Genomic DNA, 16,022 nt, shown 5'->3' with positions numbered 1-16,022 from the left:
TTTAAATATTAAAATCTATGTTACAGAATTGAATTGCACTTTCCTGTCCCATCCTCACTCCACAACACCACAAGGACATCTGGCTCCCCTTATTTCTACTATTGGTTTTACTTCCATCTCTTAGTGGACCAATATGTCTACCACAATATTCCCCTTCTCCATCTCCATACCTTGGCTAAGATCTATAAGCACTGACATCAAAGATATTATATAAACATGCCATTTTCCTTCAGTTGGTTGAACTTGGTTGGTTGGCAGGACTCTGCCAAAAATGCATCTATGTGGTAAAATCTGCATCTTAAAAGTTTTTTTTTTTAGTATTAAAAATGTAATTTTTTGGGCTGGAGAAATGGCTTAGCGGTTAAGCGCTTGCCTGTGAAACCTAAGGACCCCGGTTCGAGGCTCCATTCCCCAGGACCCACATTAGCCAGATGCACAAGGGGGCGCATGTGTCTAGTTTGTTTGCAGTGGCTGGAAGCCCTGGCGCGCCCATTCTCTCTCTCTCTCCCACTTTCTCTATCACTCTCAAATAAATTAAAAAAAAAAAGATTATTAAAAAAAATGTAATTTTTTAATCTAGTTGCTATAAATGCACATACAATATGTTTAAATTGTCTTTCAGATTTCATTTACTAAATAAAATATGTCTGTGATTTAATAAATAAAATCTATGTTAATAATAAAAATTCAAATGATATACAAATATAAAGAATAAAAATTAAAACCCCTCTTTATCCTTTGTATCTACATTGAGATCTTTTTACTTGTCAGGTATCCACTATTACCAGTTAGATATCTTCCACACTTAGAAACATTTCTTACACACTTAGAAGCACACTTAAAAGTATATTTTACAGGTATTTTATGACATCTGTGTAGAGACAACTTGATATATAACAAATACTACTCCTTATATTTTTCACGTACAAATGAACAAATGTTATTATGCTTCTGTCTCATTGTAAGTATCATGGGGTTCTTGATCCATAGAAATATACAGGTCCATTTCTCAACCCAATATAAACATACCTACCTTGCTGTTTTCAGACACTGCACCCTATTGCATAGACAATAAGTAAAGGGTCTTTTGGTACCATCTTGTGTTCTTGATTTAGCAGCAAATGCTCTTAAGACAGTGATCTAATCCCATCATCTCCTTGCTTAAAAATATTTAGGGACTCCTTAAACTTCTGGGCCTACATATTCTGCATGGTCAGACCCCTTTTCAAGACAGTGTCTCACTCTAGTCCAAGCTGATCTGGAACTCTGTAGCTCCAGGCTGGCCCTGAATACACAGTGATCCTTCCTCAGTTTCCTGAGTGCTGAGACTACAGCCATGCACCACCATGCCCAGTGTTCTGACCCTTTTTTCTAGTTGCCTACGACAATACTGTGCTCTAGTCACATTTACTCTCTTAGTTACTACATGCTTGGCTTCCACCATGACAAAGCTCTTTGCATATGCCTTTCCCTGCTTGAAGTCTTTCCCTTCTGTGCCTGTCATCTTCAGACTGCAACAGAATCCTCTGAGGTGCACCTCACCAGTTGAAATTCTGCCTAGGAAATACATACTTTATCCCTCACACTGCTTAGTACAGAATTATTTTATCTGGAGATGATTTAAGCTTTATGTGAAGAGACCATGTATCCCTCCCATCCAGCAGTCTTTGCTACAGAGGTAAGTGCTTGATAGGTGCATGAGATTTATACAAGCACATAAGACACACATGCATGAGCACAAGTGCTTGTGCATACATACTTATAATGTAAAAAGTACATAAACTGAAGACTGCAGGAACCTCTGTTATACAATGGTTCATGTGAGAAGGTTCACTTTTCCTATACTTTCATCCAGGATATTTTTAGTATTTTAAAAATTTTTTTTATTTTTATTTGTTTATTTACAGAGAGAGAAAGAGGGAGGGAGGGAGGGAAAGAAAGAAAGAAAGAAAGAAAGAAAGAAAGGAAAGAAAGAAAGAAAGAAAGAAAGAAAGAAAGAAAGAAAGAAAGAAAGAAAGAAAGAAAGAAAGGAAGAAAGAAAGAAAAAAGAAAGAAAGAAAGAGTGCACCAGGGCCTCCAGCCACTGCAAACGAACTCCAGATGTGTGCACCCCCTTGTGCACCTGGGTATCATGGGTCCTGGGGAATAGAGCCTAGAACCAGGGTCCTTAGGCTTCACAGGCAAGCACTTAACCACTAAGCCATTTCTCCAGCCCTTTTTTTCTTTTCTTTTTTTTTTTTTTTTTTTTTGGTTTTTCGAGGTAGGGTCTCACTCTAGCCCAGGCTGACCTGGAATTCACTATGGAGTCTCAGGGTGGCCTTGAACTCATGGCAATCCTTCTACCTCTGCCTCCCAAGTGCTGTCTTTTAGTTTTTTGAGGTAGGGTCTCACTCTAGCACAGGCTGACCTGGAATTCACTATGGAATCTCAGGGTGGCCTTGAATTCAGCAATCCTCCTACTTCTGCCTCCCGAGTGTTGACTAAAGGTGTGTGTCACCACACCCAGCTCATTTTTAGTATTTTTATTTTTTTGCTGACATAGTAGGTGAATATAATAAATTACTGTTTAATTTGTGCCTTAATCATTGTTCATTTCTATAGCACTTAGCCACCTTCTTATGTTATTCTAACTTCATATAAAAAAATCAGCTATACGACTAGGGAAATGGCTTAGCAGTTAAGGCATTTACCTGCAAAGCCTAAGGACCTCGCTTCAATTCCCCACGTAAGCCAGATGCACAAGAGGGTGCATGTATCTGGAGTTTGTTTATAGTGGCTAGAGGCCCTGGTGTGCCCATTCTCTCTTTCTATCTGCCTATTTCTCTCTTTCACCACTATACCACCAACACCGTACTGCCCTGTTTCTCTCTCTCAAATAAATAAGTATTTTAAAAATCAGCTATAAGATGTACTGCAGAGACCAATTCATCAAGAATAGCTAAAGGGTACTCAGGCATCATCTGATAACCTTCACCATCAAAATCCAAGACTATTTGCAAAGTTAGTAGTATTCCTAAGGTTGAAATGTGTATTCATTTATATTTCTGCAAATAGCTAATAACAAATTAAACTTTAATTTATTGTTGAGTATGTGAAGAAATGACAAATACCACCTTTTCCCCTTGTTCTGACCTATAATTTGAACACAAAACTACAACTACACCTACATTTTTTTCCATTTATTGAAGTCAAAAGAAGTGACAGTGACTGATGCCCTTACATAGAAGTACATTCTATGCATAGCAGATAGCTCAGTACAAATATAGCAGGGCCTTCTAGATACAGGCCATAACCATTGACAAGATGAAGACTGGAAGGCTTTTATTCTAACTGTACTTATTTTACCCTTTGAGTCCTATGAGCTTTTACTTACCCGTTGTGTGTGAGGATTTTCTGGTTCTTGCCAACCACCACTAGCTGGAAAATAAACAATAACCCTTTTTATTTTCATAAAAGTTGGTCATCTTTAGGCCAGAAAATAAAACTTAAGAACATAAAGTTACAAAATTCCAAGAAAGAATACAAGAAGTCTTATAGAACAGCATGCTCAGAATAGTTTTATTCTCTCCTCCTCCTTCCCTCTTTCTAAGGCAGGGGGGCCTTGCTAAATAGGTTAGGCAGGTCTCTGTATTCAAAGCAGAACTTGAATTTGCAATATTCCGCCTCAGTCTCCCAAGTAGTTGGAATTGTAGGCTTGCACCACCAAGTCCAGCATGTGATTGTTTCTGTAAATATAACGATGGTGATAATAACTACTATGAACACCAACAGCAATGTATGTACAGCCTCTGTGTCAGGAACCTGAAATGTATTACCCTGCTCTTAATCTGCCACATGGTGCAAACTTTAAACAAATGATGCTATAACAAATGGATCTGCACATTCCCCTCACCACCACCACCAAAATAAATAAATAAAATATAAATTCAAGCACAGAGTTAAAAACAAATGACAAAAGTAGTCAGATTTGGTCATATATGCCTAGCACTTTGTAGGTAGAGGCAGAAGGATCAGGGGTTCAGGGCCAACCTGAGTCCCTGTTTCAAAAAATATAAGACAAGGGCTGGCGAGATGACTTAGCAGTTAAGGAGTTTGCCTGCAAAGTCGAAGGAGCCAGGTTTGATTCCCCAGAACCCACATAAGCCAGATGCACAAGAGGGCACGTGCATCTGGAGTTCGTCTGCGGTGGCTGGAGGCCCTGGCATGCCCATTCTCTCTCTCTCCCTCATCTATCTGCCTCTTTCTCTCTCTCAAATAAAATAAGACAAAAGATTTGTAGGTATCTCACCCAAAATGCTATATATGGGCAACAAATAATCAGAAAAGCAGACTACAAATCAGCTGGGTGTAGTGGCTCACTCCTGTATTCCTACAACTAAGAGGTTCAGACAAGAGAATAAATATAAGTTTAACTTGGGCTACACATATTGAACATATTGGCCTCCAGTGTGAGACCCATTTCACCAACTAAACAAACTAAAGCCACCATGGAATAATTCTACATGAACTAGAACAGAATGGCTAAAATAAAGAAAATTGACAATATCAAGTTCCATCCAGGGACCCTAACCTTTCAATTTTGTTTGTCAGAATTTAGAAGTATACACGCCACTCTGTAAAATCATTGCTAGGTAATTTAAATATACATTCACGCTACAACCTAGCAATGTCACTTCTAGGTATTTATTCAAGACAAAAATAACATCTACACAATGACTCACAGGCAAATGTTCATAGAAGCTTTTATTTATTTAACCCCCAAACAAACAAAAACAACCCTTATGGCCACTCCAGAGAATGAATAAACAATCTGGTATATCGACAAAACAGAAACAATAAAAGAGAACCCACATAAAACCAGATGCACAAAGCAGCACATGAATCTAGAGTTTGCAGTGGCAGGAGGCCCTGACACACTCATGCTCACCCCCCCCCAAATAAATAAAAATATTAAAATTAGAAAAAAATGAATGAACCTCAAAAGGCTACTCTATGCAAATGTAAGAGAAGCCAGACACAAAGAACAATGTATGAGATTCTAATTATACAAATACACAGACTTCCAGAATTATAGCATACTGATGTAGTCAGGGGCCAAGTATGGAGAAGAAGCTTATTGCAAAGGGACCTGAGGAAACACCACAGTGATGGAAATGTGATATATCATGGTTATGGTGGTGGTTACATGATCAAACATTTGTCAAACACTATTATATACACACTCTGTCTCAATAAAACTGAACAAGTAAAGGGAAAAATAAACTAAATAAAATAAAATACCACTTCACACTATCAGTTTGTTAAAACTTTAGAGCACAAAATAGTAAGAGCTGCCAAGGATTCAGAGAAATGAATGGTCTGCTCTTGTACAATATTAGTATGATCAAAAGCTGGTAAACCAGCTGGGCGTGGTGGCACACACCTTTAATCTCAACATTCAGGAGGCAGAAGTAGGAGGACTGCAGTGAGTACAAGGCCATCCTGAGACTACATAGTGAATTGCAGGTCAGCCTGGAATAGAGTGAAACCCTACCCCGAAAAAGAAAAAGCTGGTAAGCCGCTTTGGAGAGCTAAGGTTGTATACAGTTTATGATAGGCAATTTTACTTCTACTTATGCAGAGAAATGCTTACTTTTGTACCTCGGGAAACACATAAAAGAATATTTGTAGAAGTACTACTTAAAAAATATGTTGATTTACATGGGTGTATAATGTATGGATTCACCAGAGTTTCTCTGCTGCAAATTCAAGATGCATGAGACACTTTTTGTATTGGGCTTTACATTGGTGTTCAGGAACTGAACCTGGGCAACAGTGTTTTTGCAAACAAGTGCCATTAACCACTTGGCCATCTCCTCAACCCCTGTAGCAGGGAGGCTCACAGGGCTCAGGAAGCTGACAAAGTAAGAAACTCATAGAAACCTCTGCAAGGAAGAATTGCTCGGAAGAGGAGACTCCAATGGAGCTGTCAACAAGTTGCGCAGGATGCTCCAGGGATGCACCTAAAGTATGGTGAGGCTTTTCAGAGATACAGCTGTCCAAGAGTTATGAATGCTTCTGTAAGTAACTGTTCATACTCCTTTAAGGAACTCCTGTAAACTCATTGTTCACCAAGCTGGACTTGGATGGAATTGTTTCTTTGGTCTGTAATGGGTAACCTACTTGGGTTGAACAGATGTTTCATGTCTTCCCAGGAAAAGCCACTCAACACTTCCTATTATAAAACCATGAGGGCTGGTGTTATAGAGCTCAGTGATAGGGCACTTACCTAGCAATGCATGAGGTACTGACTTGGAATCTGCAGCACCCCAACAAGAAATAAAAATTCATATCACATTTCAGGTAAATATCAACCCACCAGCAAACACTGTATGTGTGTGGGGGGCCACACAAATGGAAGTCAGAGGCCAAGGGGGTGGGGGCTGGTCCTCTCCTTTCTCCTTGTTTGAGATAGGGTTTCTCTTGCTGTTTGCCATTTGGAAGCCATACCAGCTGGTCCATGACCTTTGGGATTCTCTGGACTCTCCCTCTCATTGCTGTATGTGAGTTGTTTGTGTTGGGTTTATAGTAACTTCAATAAACAGATGTGTGTGCCATTATCTGGCTTCATGTGGGTGTTAGGGATCCAAACTCCAGACAACAGGTTTGTGAAGCAAGTGTCTCCAACCACTGGTCCACCAGCTCCCCACCAATGAACATTTCTGAGTAACTATGATATATACTTGCTAAGTTTATTTTTAATTTTTTTTTTTCCTCCAAGGTAGGGTCTCATTCTAGCCCAGGCTGACCTGGAATTCACTATGTAGTCTCAAGGTGGCCTCAAACTCATGGCGGTCCTCCTACGTCTGCCTTCCAAATGCTAGGATTAAAGGCTTGTGCCACCACACCCGGCCTTGCTAACTTTTTGTTTCTGAAAAAAAAAATGCATTTTATCAACCAATGTAGAAAGGCAGAAAAACAATCAATAACTCAAGTATTCTAAGAAAACGGGAATATAACAGACTCAAAGATTTTCTTTTTTTTTTTTGAGGCAGGGTCTCACTCTAGCCCAGGCTACCTAGAAATAACTATGTAGTCTTAGGCTGGCCTCAAACTTACAATGATTCCCCCACATCTACCTCCTGGTACTGGGATTAAAGACATGTGCCATCACATCTGGCTCAAGGATTAAATTTTAATGATATGCTAGGCATAGTAGCTCACACCTTCCATCACAGCACTCAGGGGAGGTTTGAAGCCAGCCTAGGCTACAGAACGAATTCCAGGTCAGCCTGGAATAGAAGAGATCTCACCTCAAAACACTGAAAGAAAATAATAATAATAATACTCAATCCAAAGAAATTTTACACCTGTAATTCTAGCACTTGAGAGGCAGGGGCAATAGGAGTTCAAAGCCATCTTTGGCTATATAATAAGTTTGAGCCCAGCCCAGGCTACATGGGACTCTCTCAACCTCTCCACCAAAATAAATTAAAAGAAGAAATTTCAGAAAGAACAAAAACAATGGGGATAATTAGCAAGGTTAGTATTTATGTAAAGCATAAATAGTAACTCAAGATTTTGAAACTAACAGTATAGTGTTTTTACTCTTCCATGTTAACCATGAAATATAGAAAATGTAGGGGAAAAAATGGGAGTTTTTTGTTGGGCTTGGTGGCACGTCTTTTAATCTCAGCAATTGGGAGGTTGAGGTGGGGGGGGGCAACAGTTCAAGGTCATCTGGGGCTAAAAGTGAGTTCCAGGTCAGCCTGGGCTAGAGTGAGACCCTATGCTGCAGTCAAGCTTGCATTGCTGGTAGAAATCACCCAACCAAGAGTGGCTTGTGGGGAAAAAAGAGGTTTATTTTGGCTTACAGGCTTGAGGGGGAAGCTCCACGATGGCAGGGAAAATGATGACATGAGCAGAGGGTAGACATCACCCCTTGGCCAACATAAGGAGGATCACAGCAACAGGAGAGTGTGCCAAACACTGGCAAGGGGAAACTGGCCTGGTTATAATACCCATAAACCTGCCCCCAGCAATACACTTCCTCCAGGAGGCATTAATTCCCAAATCTCCATCAGCTGGGAATCTAGCAATCAGAACACCTAAGTTTATGGGGTACACCTGAATCAAACCACCACACACTACCTGGAAAAAAACCACCACAAAAAAAAAAAAACAAAAAAAAAAAACAGGAGGAAGTTGCCTAAAAAGAAAACAGCACAGGAGCTGGAGAGATTGTTCCATGGTTACAGGTACATGCTTGTAAAATCTGATGGCCTTGGTTTGAGTCGCCAGTACCCATGTAAGCCAGATGCATAGAATGGCACATGTGTCTGGAGTTGGTTTGCCAGAGGCCCTGGCACATCCATCTTTCTCTTTCTTTCACCTCCCTCACTGTCAAATAAATAAATATTTTTTAAAATGAGTGTAATCTCTGTTTTGAAGCTCAAGTGATGATGAAATGGTCTTTAAGCTGAAATGCACTTATTAAAGTATATGATATATGTACATGGAAATGTCATGATGAAATCCATTAGGTTTCATAGAGAGGGCTCTTAAGGCTCCAGTGCTTTCTGAGGATCTATGAGCAGTTACTGTTTGCTAGGGGAGAGCCATTTCTTCAGTGGTAAGCCACTGGTAAGTTGCCCATGCTCCTGTAAGTAATCCTAATTAAACACAACGAGCCACCAAAACTAAACAAGAATAGACATGAAAATTGGTTGACTAGCTGGGAAGAGGAAGTAGATCAGTAACAGAGGAAGGGGAATAAGGGTAATGGGGGGTGAATATAATCAAAATTCATTATATACATGTATGAAAATGTCATAATGAAACTTATTATGTATAATCAACATATGCTAATAAAAAACTTAAGAGACGGGCTGGAGAGATGTCTTAGCAATTAAGTGCTTGCCTGTGAAGCCTAAGACCCAGGTTTGAGGCTCAATTCCCCAAGACCCACGTAAGCCAGATACATCTGGAGTTCATTTACAGTGACTGGAGGCCCTGGCACGCCCATTTTCTCTCTTTCTCTGTATGTTGCTCTCAAATAAATAAAAAATTTTTTAAAGTCTGTAAGTAGAGTTGTCAATAAAAAATATTAATTTAAAAAACTTATGAGACATTATTTTGTACAATATATTGTAAATTCCAAAACATCTATTTTGTTTTGCTGGTAAACGTTAAATATGACATATAATATGTAATATATATGTATTTTTCACATATGGATGTCTAGAATATAGACACTTATATGTGGCATTGCCAGTCATTATAAAAGCAATTAAAAAGTTTACTAGAGGGCTGAAGAGATGGCTCAGCAGTTAAGGTGTGTGTTTGCAAAGCCCTGACGGCCTGGGTTGAATTCCTTAGTACCCATGTAAACCCAGATGCACAAAGTGGCACATGCGCCTAGAGTTCATATGTAATGGTTCGAGGCCCTGGACTGCCATTCTCTCTCTATCCCCTTCTCTCTTTCCTTGCAAATAAACAAACAGAAATATTAAAAAGAACGTTTACTAGAGTTCACACCTATAACCCCAGCACGCAGGAGGACTTTTTGTGAGTCTGAGGTCAGTCTGTTCTACATATTAAGTGCCAGTCCAGCCTGGACTCCAGTGTCATTTTGTCTATTAAAAAATTAAGGGCTGGAGAGATGGCTTAGCGGTTAAGCGCTTGCCTGTGAAGCCTAAGGTCCCCAGTTCGAGGCTCGGTTCCCCAGGTCCCACGTTAGCCAGATGCACAAGGGGGCGCAAGCGTCTGGAGTTCATTTGCAGAGGCTGGAAGCCCTGGTGCGCCCATTCTCTCTCTCTCCCTCTATCTGTCTTTCTCTCTGTGTCTGTCGCTCTCAAATAAATAGATAAAAAATTTAAAAAATATATTAAAAAAAAATTAACAGAGACATCAAACTGCTGTTCAGTATGATAATAAGAACTCTTGTGTGTTCTAGCCAACACTTAATACGACCAATTTAAAAATGTATGACAGCTGCTGGGGAGATGGCTCAGTGGTTGAAAGGTGCTTGCTTGCAAAGCCTTCAGGAAACAGGTTCAAAAACCCACCCATGTAAATTGCATGTCAAAAGTAGCACAAATGTCTGATGTTCCTGTGCAGTGGCAAGAGGCTCTGGCATGCCCACATACAACACATGAAAATAAACAGATTAAGAAAATGAATGATAGAAATGCATGCCCAATGAAGTTTTAATTTGCATTTCTATGATTACTAGTGAAGTTGAACAAAAGTTTTTGGTTTTTTGGTGTGTATGTGTAGGAAGTGCGGGCCCACAGGTGACACATATCACACACATGGAGACAGAAACAATTTTGTGTGTCAGCCCTCACCTTCCACTTTGTATGAAGTAGTGTCTCTGACTGTTGCTGCATCTGCCATGCTAGCTGGCCTGTGAGCTCTAAGAGATTCACCAGTCTTCACTTCCTGTCTCACCAACACATGATAGAATTTCAGAACCTGCCCTACTGTATCTAGCTTTTCATACATTCTGGGATCTGAACTCAGGCTGTTACTGATTTATAAGAGTTCCTCATTTTGGGTCATTTGTCTTTAGTTTGTTATTTTTAGCCCTGAATTGTTAAGTTTGTCACTTTTTTTAAGGTTTTATTTTTTCAATTTATTGATTAGAGACCTAGAGAGAGAAAGAGCAAGAATGGACACACCAGGGCCTCTAGCCACTGCAAATGAACTCCAGATGCATGTGCCACCATGTGCATCTGGCTTACATGGGACCTGGAGAATCGAACCTGGATCCTTAGAGTACTGCAAAGCCATCTCTCCAGCCCAAATTTGTCACTTTAATCCTTTAAATTTGTTCATGTTGTGTTGCAACATCCAAAATATTTACTTTTTATGAAGAACATTAACAGTTTGCTTCTGGGAAAGTATTGGATTCATAAAAGCTACTCTACCAATTCTAAGAAAGCTAAATCATGTTACTCTGTCTCAGATGAAACACCATGATCCATCAATGTAGAAATAAGTATAAATGAAAGATTGAATTACAACCATTCTAAATTTAGGTTATACTGCCCAACAGATCACAGAATGAATAGTTTAGGGGCAATAACAGCCCTAACAGTTGCTCAAAATGTCATATTCTAGTCCACTTCACTCACCTACAGACTTGTCTGCCATGCCCACATCTCTAGATGTCCAGCGACAAAATCCACAGGCCAAATAATAAGCTTTCTTCATGGTGGTTTTGGCTGGGTCATCTGGAAGCTGTGCAGAGATGCTTGTTGCCCGAGTGGAAAGGGTATGCATGCAGCCAGGACAGTCAAAGCAGTTGGCACATCTGTGACATGATACACACAACCAATATTTATTAGTACTATGTGCCAGACATTGGTTCAGATCAGCACTTCTTAGCATTTGCCACTTTAAACTCCTTTTCACATGAGAAATTTTTTTTGTTTTTGTTTTTTTGAGGTAGGGTCTCACCATAGCTCAGGCTGATCTGGAATTCACCATGTAGTCTCAGGGTGGCCTTGAACTCATGGCGATTCTCCTACCTCTGCCTCCCGAGTGCTGGGATTAAAGGTATGCACCACCACACCTGGCTCACATGAGAAATTTTGATACAACTTCTGATATACAGGCATATAAAATTGATACACAAATCAAACATTTGCTGATATTAGATAATTTCTCTTAACACAAATCAATATATACATAAAAATTTTTGTTTTTTCGAGGTAGGGTCATGTGCCACCAGACTTAACCTAGTATATATATAATTTTAACAGTTATTAATGATAAAAGGAAATCTGCATACTAATCATGCAGATGTGCTTATTTACTTTATTTATTTATTTTTGTTTTGGTTTTTGGAGGTAGGGTCTTACTCTGGCCCAGGCTGACCTAGAATTCACTATGAAGTCTCAGGGTGGCCTTGAACTTATGGTGATCCTCCTACCACTGCCTCCTGAGTGCTGGGATTAAAGGCATGTGCCACCACGCCCAGCATGCTTGTTTATTTTTACATAAGGAATTAAAACTTGGGCTGGAGAGATGGCTTGCCTACAAAACCTAAGGACCCAAGTTCAATTCCCCAGTACCTATGTAAAGCCAGATATATAAGGTGGCACATTCATCTGGAGCTCATCTGCAGTGGCTAGAGGCCCCGATGTGCCCATTTTAATCTCTCTAATAAATAAATAAATAAATAATTATGAATATTTTTTAGAATGCAGAGCATCTTCCACATTTTCCAGCGTTAATCAACATTTTGCTTTTATACTTGCCAATGAATGGCATAAACGTAGTACAAAATGAAAAGCAGGTATGGGCTATTTCAGATATTTCAGTTGAAAACTGTATTCTAATCCTAAATCAAAATTCATGCAACAATTTTTTTTTATGAAACTCAAGTCAGCAACTCAAAACAGCAATTTTTCTCTTATAAAAATTTCTTTAGTGGCTATTCATTTGCAAAGGGTGGGGAGAGAATGAATGAATGAGTGCACCAGGACCTCCTGCCACTGAAAATCAACTCCAGACACATGTGCCATTCTGTACATCTGGCTTAATGTGGACACTGGGAAATCAAACCCCGGCTGTTAGGTTTTGTAAACAAGTGTCTTTAACCACTGAACCATCTATACAGCCCCCAATTTTTCTTTTTTGAGGCAGTATTTCATGTAGGCCAGGCTGACCTCAAACTTGGCTATGTAGTCAAGGATGTCTTTGATCCTCCTGTCTCTATTTCCAAAGTATGGATTATAGGCATGTACCACCAAACCCAGTTGTATGTAGTATTGGAGATGGAACCCAGGGCTTTGTTCACACTAGGCAATCACTCTACCAACTGAGCCACTTCCCAGCCCCCAGACAGTAATTTTTAAAATCAAGCATTTTAATATAATTCAACCCAAAGTTAATCAATTTAATGCTTGCTGAGGAATAGTACTAAGAAAATATTAAGTCTTTGCTTTCTGTATTAAGCCATTATGTTTTTATAAGAGCAGAAAATCTTGTCCGTACAGTAAAGACACTGCAATTCATAATGTATAACAGTCTGAATTTTGAGTTGAGGTGTTTTAGTCAGCATACAATGGCATGACAGCATGTGTACAGTGCAGAGTGGGCATGCTGCATGCTTAGAACCAATGCTGCAGTGAAGCTGCGCAATGCGACTCAAGTGAGTGCTGCCAGAAACACTTCAGATTCATTATTCATTGACTTTTAATTTTTTGGTTCAGAAATGTTTTTCTGTTGTCAATTTTTTTTCAGCCTCTCACATTCAGTTATATGACTCTATCCATTGTTATAACCCAGTTTAAGAAGCTGTGGTCCTGGTGTTAGTAATATAAGATAGAATATATATAAGGAAACTGACTTTCAAGAAAAAATAACTCTGAGTATGTCAAGTTTAACATTTCAAAGTATCACGTATTTTTTTTTTTTTTTTTTGAGGTAGGTCTTACTCTAGCCCAGGTTGACCTGAAACTCACTCTATAGTCTTAGGCTGGCCTGGAGTTCATGGCAATCCTACCTCTTTAATCCCAACTGCTGAGATTAATGGCATGCACCACCACACTTAGCATATTACATATTCTTTTGTAAAAATTTTGTAAATGAGAGAGAATGAGAATGTGTGCATAGGTATACCAGGGCCTCTTGCTGCTACAAATGAATTCCAGATACAAGCACCATGTTGTGCATCTGATTTTATGTGGGTACTGTAGAATCGAACCCAGGGCCAGCAGGCTTTGCAAGGAAGCACCTTTAACCACTGAGCAGGAGGCCCCGGAGTGCAGTGCCCATATTCCCTCCCTCTCTCTCAAATAAATAAACATTAAAAAAACAAAAATGAAGTAAAATACTTCAACAGTACTCAATACTTTTAAGGTCATCAAATCAAAGAAAGTCAAAGAATGTATCCCAACCAAGAGAAGCCTACAATAACACAACTATTACAATGTGGCTTCTTAACAAAAAGAGAGACTGCATTATTTTCACAACAATTCTTAAGTCTACAACTGCTCTAGTATAGAAATTTTATTTATTATTTAAATTTTTTTGTTTATTTTTATTCATTTATTTGAGAGCGACAGACAGAGACAGAACGAGGCAGACAGAGAGAGAATGGGTGCGCCAGGGCCTCCAGACACTGCAACCGAACTCCTGATGTGTGTGCCCCCTTGTGTATCTGGCTAATGTGGGTCCTGGGGAATCGAGCCTCGAACTGGGGTCCTTAGGCTTCACAGGCAAGTGCTTAACCACTAAGCCATCTCTCCAGCCCAGAAATTTTATTTTAAAAAACCAAATGCAATGATAATTCTATAAAAATCAAAAATAATTGCTTAAAAAAGGAATCTAGGGCTGGAGAGATAGCTTAGTGATTAAGGCACTTGGCTGTGAAGTATAGGGACCCAGATTTGATTCCCCAGTACCCACATAAACCAGATGTACAAGGTGGCACATGTGTCTAGAGTTCATTTACAGTGGCTAGAGGTCCTGGTGTGCCTATTCATCCTCCCTCCCTCCCTCCCTCCCTCTCCCCCTCCCTCTCTCTCCCTCTTTCTCAAATAAATTAAAAGAAATTTAATTCTGTCTTTTCCTGCCCGCTCATTTTAAAAAGCTGCAAGTCTGCCATGGTGCTGCATGCCTGCAATCCCAGCTCTTGGGAGACTGACACTGGAGGAATTTGATTTGAGGTCAGCTTGGTCTACACACAAGGCCCTGTCTCAGCCCCTGTGTCCACAAAACAAACAGAAAACTGAAGTATTTGTCCTGTTCTTACCTATTCTTTTTTAGTTTGGCTTCAGCCGATGGCATATTTTCTAAGCAGCTAGGACAATAGTGGGAGTCCACCTAGGAGGAAATCAGAAAATAAAAAATCAGAGAAGGGCCAAGGATATAGCGCCTTGGTAGAGTGCTTGCCTAGCATGTACAAAGCCCTGGGTTTGAACTATATAGCACCAAAACAATCAATCCATCAATCAATCAGATGTGGTAATGCATGCCTTAATCCCAGTACTCTGTAATTCCAGCAGTTAGGAGGTAGAAGCAGAAGAATCAGAAGTTCAAGGTCATCTTTAGTTACATAATAGCAAGTTGGGGCCTGGTTTGAATATTCTGCCTCAAAACTCGGTGGCGTATGCCTTTAATCCCAGCACTCCACTTGGGAGGCAGAGGTAGGTGGATCGCCATGAGTTCAAGGCCATCCTGAGACTACACAGTGAATTCCAGGTCAGTCTGAGCTAGAGTGAGGCCCTACCTCAAAAAAAAAAAAAAAAAAAAAAAAAGTCAAAGAAATTCAGTTTAATTTGTCAAATAGTAAAATTTACAATGTATCTCAGGGCTGGAGATGGCTCAGTGGTTAAGGCGCTTGCTTGCAATATCTGCCAGCCCAGGTTTGATTTCCCCAGTACCCACATAAAGCCAGATGTACAAAGTGGCACATGTGTCTGGAGTTCATTTGCAGCAGCAATAGGCCCTGGTGCAAACATTCTCTCTTTCTGTTTGCAAATAAAATAAATAGTTAAACAGAAATATTTTTTAAAGCCAGGTGTGGTGGTGCATGCCTTTAATCCCAGGACTCGGGAGACAGAGGTAGGAGGATCACCATGAGTTCGAGGCCACCCTGAGACTACCTAGTGAATTCCAGGTAAGCCTGAGCTACAGTGAGACCTATCTCTAAAAACAAACAAACAAACCAAAAAATGTAAGATAAATATGGCATTAATTTTTTTATGTTCCTTGGTTTCCTTTACTGCTAACATTTTGGAAAAACATCTCCAACAAAGTATTAACATGTAAAATGGTTTACAGTATAGAACACGTATTCATATGCATTTTAACAGTCCAAGCATACTTAGCTAAAGTCTCTGACTCAGGCTTTAAGTTCAAATCCTCATCTTCCCTCACATACACAAATGATACTATACTATGCAACCTACAGAAAATGCTTGCTTCTTTACCTGTAAATTGTGGTCGAGACAGTTTCACAATGCATTCCAGGCCATCCTGGAACTCAATATGTTGTGTAGCCTAGACTATGCTGGCCTCAAACTCAT

At 39.7% G+C, this 16,022-nt stretch overlaps 1 protein-coding gene across 3 annotated transcripts in view; it reads right to left on the bottom strand.

Moving 5' to 3' along the window:
• Dctn4 (dynactin subunit 4) overlaps positions 1-16,022 on the bottom strand; it is a 42,389-nt gene that overhangs the window by 24,748 nt on the left and 1,619 nt on the right. For 2 of the 3 annotated variants that reach the window (XM_004652544.2, XM_004652545.2), the window contains exons 2-4: positions 14,747-14,817; positions 11,118-11,296; positions 3,374-3,417 (exon numbers count right to left, since the gene is read on the bottom strand). In XM_004652544.2, coding sequence (XP_004652601.1) covers positions 3,374-3,417; positions 11,118-11,296; positions 14,747-14,817 — 294 coding nt within the window. The remainder of the gene's footprint in view (positions 1-3,373; positions 3,418-11,117; positions 11,297-14,746; positions 14,818-16,022) is intronic. The other variant, XM_045132475.1, reaches the window with a different exon arrangement.

The sequence above is a fragment of the Jaculus jaculus genome, chromosome 13 (genome assembly GCF_020740685.1).
Source record: "Jaculus jaculus isolate mJacJac1 chromosome 13, mJacJac1.mat.Y.cur, whole genome shotgun sequence".
NCBI classification, from domain to species: Eukaryota; Metazoa; Chordata; class Mammalia; order Rodentia; family Dipodidae; genus Jaculus; species Jaculus jaculus.
The sequence above is the reverse complement of the archived record's forward strand: the minus strand, read 5'-3'. Positions and strand labels throughout refer to the sequence as shown.